We start from the raw sequence: 2,960 nt of genomic DNA, 5'->3' as shown, positions 1-2,960 counted from the left end.
CAGGAGCTGTCATATGGAAGGCCCTGTGCTTTTGATGTTGGCGGTCTTGTCCAATCATGGGTTGAAATATTAAATGGCCACGGGAGCATGTCGCTGAATCCACATGTGGCAATGATTCTTGAACGGCCGTGTTCTGAAAATAATGGGTGTATTTCCCTTGCACCCTCGTACAATCAAACGTCTCTAGGTGCAGTCAAGTAAATATCGCGGCTGCCAGCCATTAAGTCTAGTCAATATCATGCTAAAACGACGCTCGAAACATCTCCCCAACTAAGGGAGGTCATTCGTGATCTCTCTCGTCTTGTCGGCTGTCGACTCGGCCCCCGCGGGCTTGCTCTTGTCATCGTCGTCCTCGTACGGTGTGGCGCCCATAAATCGCCAAACATCGGCCACCATGAGGGTCTCATCAGTCTCCTGCTTGTGGAAAAGAAGCTCGGTCTTGCCGTCGCCAAAATGTGTGATAGATTTGTCCTGTCCTCATGTCAGCCGTGTTTCCCAGAACCGTCGCAGAACACTCTGTTCTGTTCGTTAATGACGTACGAGACCGAGGGTCAGCTTAATGACGCCATCCATAAAGTTGACCTTGTACTTGTGCTTGGGCGGCTGGCCGCGGAGGGCGAGCGTCACGTTGTCTGCTGCATACATGGCCTGCTTCATGGCTGCGCGGGCGTTGGCGTTCTTGACGCCAAACTCAATAACGTCACCGCAGGCGTAAATGTTGGGGAGGGCGTCGTCGTCAATCTGCATTGTCGGCTTGACGCGGATGTGGCCGGAGGGGGTGATGGCGTTGGGGGCCAGGTCCTTGAGCAGACCCGACGAAGGCTTCTGGCCGACGGCGCTGACCTGGGGGCAAGGTCAGAAACTGCGAACAGACCAAGCAGAAACTCAGGAACACTCACACAGAAGTCGCACGCGACTTTCTTTCCGGAACGAAGCGTCACGAACCCGGAACTGACATCCTCGCTCTCAGTCCGCTCCTCCAGCAAGACGTCGATGCCCATCTCCTGCATGGCCTTGAGCGATGCGATCTGCAGCTCGGGGCCGAAACGATGCATGACGGCACTGCGCGAGTGCACAAGCGTGACCTTCTTTTCGGGGTAGAGCTGCTTCGCGTCGGTAGCGAGCTCGACACCGGCGGCGCCACCTCCGACGACGACAAGGTTCTTGGAAGCCTTGATGCGCTGTTGCATGTCACGCAGGAGCTGCGCGCCCTCCTTCTTTCCAACGGCGCCGACGCGCGAGGGCAGCGTGAGACCGACGCCAGCGCCGGTAGCAATGACGAGGTAGCTGTAGGGAATGGTCTCGCCCGTCTCCTCAATGGTGACAGTCTGGCGGTTGATGCTGGCGGCGGTGCCGTGGACCCAGCGAACGAACTCTTTGGCCGGGGCGGGGATGTAGGGACCCAGGGGAATGAACGTCTTGTCCTCGTGGCCCTCGACGACGCAGAAACGGGGCAGAGTCCAAGTGAACTGGTAGTGGTGCTTGGGCTCAATTATGACAATGCGGTAGCGGCCGTTGAGGGGGAGACTGGTGGCGATGAGACGGGCAGCGTGGTAGCCGGCAAAGGAGGCCCCGACAATGACGATGTTCTCGGGTTCGGCATCATTCTCGACATCTTTGGCGGAGGTCGAAGGGTTCTGAAGACGGCCAGCGGCCCACGTGCGCTTCTGATGTTCGAGCAGGGCGGCGATGGCGATATAGACGAGGCGAAGGAACAGGACGCCCTTCTTGACGCTGGTGACGGCAGCCATGGTGTGGAGTGAGGTGACACGGGAGATGTCACTTGATGAAGAGATGGGGCGATGGGTGGTGAAAATGTGGTCAAGGAACGGATGATCTCGCCAAGGATGATCGCAGGTGTGGAAGTAAGGGTCACAACCAAAAGGAGAAAGAAAAAAAAAAAAAAAAGCTCAGTCGGCTGCTGCTGTTTGCCCAAAAAAAGCAGGAGCACTCGGTAATAGCTACAGCTAAAGACGGGATACAACAGCAGCAGCGACACAGCATTGACAGGCAGGAGCTAGGCAAGCTATGAGCTCGCGAGGCAGGCGCACCCGAGAGCCGGAGGGGCAGGGGAAGGAGGGTCCCCCTCCCCTGGTCCCCAGCCAGGTTGGACTTATCAGATGCTTATCAGATGATCAGATTAGATGGCTAGATCAAAGCCACACAATGCAGTGCCACCCCACCCGGGAATTGGCTTCTGACAGGGTCCACTGCCATTGGTCTGCTCGCCGAACTTCGCAGACGACCACCCCTGGAAGCCTTTTTTTCCCTCTGCCTTTTTCCACCCTAGTGCATCCAAGGCCCCCCTCCCACCCCTTCTCGTCTTGCTCTTTTTGTCAATCCTCGCGTGATTTTCGCGCGGTTTTTTTCTTCTTGCTCTTCGTCTCCAGCTGAGGCGCCTGTGCGTTGGCCCCTCGGCCGAAGCTAGGTCCTCCAGGATGCCCGCGTCAAGCCGAGGCCACGGTCAAACGATTGCTCTCCGATGAGTCGACGAAGGCGTCTTTCAAGGTGTGATACTGGCAGTGAAAAACTAAGGCATCGGATCGTCCGGCAGGCGATCATCGGTGTCATGCAACTTCGAAGCTTGTTATGACGAAAACCTCATCTGCACAGGGCTTACAGGGGTGGTAGAATATCATGACATTAAGTACTTCATACGCCGTGGGAATCATCGAGTCAGCTACACGCTCCGCCTTATCCACCTGCCTTTTCGCCTAAGCGACGACCTCCTTCACCTCGACCGCCACCTCGGTCACCTTGACCTCGGTCTTGTCTGCAGCCGCAGCAGCAACGACGACAGGGGCAACAAGAGCAGCAGCCGCCGCCGCTGCCTTGGCCTTCCGCACCTCGCTGAAAGAAGGGTAGTCCGCTGCGCGCCACTCCTTGAAGGTGAGGCCTGCCGCCGCCAGGCATCTTGACCATGAGGGGCACTCAATGTCGTTGGGCGTGCCAAAGACGGC

The 2,960-nt window shown here is 57.4% G+C and overlaps 2 protein-coding genes across 2 annotated transcripts in view; both read right to left on the bottom strand.

Annotated features, from left to right (window-relative positions):
* Positions 1-270: 270 nt before the first annotated feature.
* VDBG_09266 (oxidoreductase) lies at positions 271-1,751 on the bottom strand (the record flags this gene model as incomplete). The annotated part of the gene is made up of 3 exons (XM_003000725.1): positions 271-471; positions 541-843; positions 900-1,751. The coding sequence occupies 3 exons, from the start codon at positions 1,749-1,751 to the stop codon at positions 271-273; spliced, it is 1,356 nt and encodes a 451-aa protein (XP_003000771.1).
* A 963-nt stretch (positions 1,752-2,714) lies between these two features.
* The window catches only part of VDBG_09265 (predicted protein), a gene marked incomplete at both ends in the record, with an annotated part of 883 nt that continues 637 nt past the window's right edge, over positions 2,715-2,960 (bottom strand). The window contains one exon of the mRNA XM_003000724.1: positions 2,715-2,896. Within this exon, the coding sequence (XP_003000770.1) occupies positions 2,715-2,896 (182 nt within the window). The remainder of the gene's footprint in view (positions 2,897-2,960) is intronic.

Source organism: Verticillium alfalfae, genomic scaffold, assembly GCF_000150825.1.
Source record: "Verticillium alfalfae VaMs.102 supercont1.14 genomic scaffold, whole genome shotgun sequence".
NCBI lineage: Eukaryota > Fungi > Ascomycota > Sordariomycetes > Glomerellales > Plectosphaerellaceae > Verticillium > Verticillium alfalfae.
The sequence above is the reverse complement of the archived record's forward strand: the minus strand, read 5'-3'. Positions and strand labels throughout refer to the sequence as shown.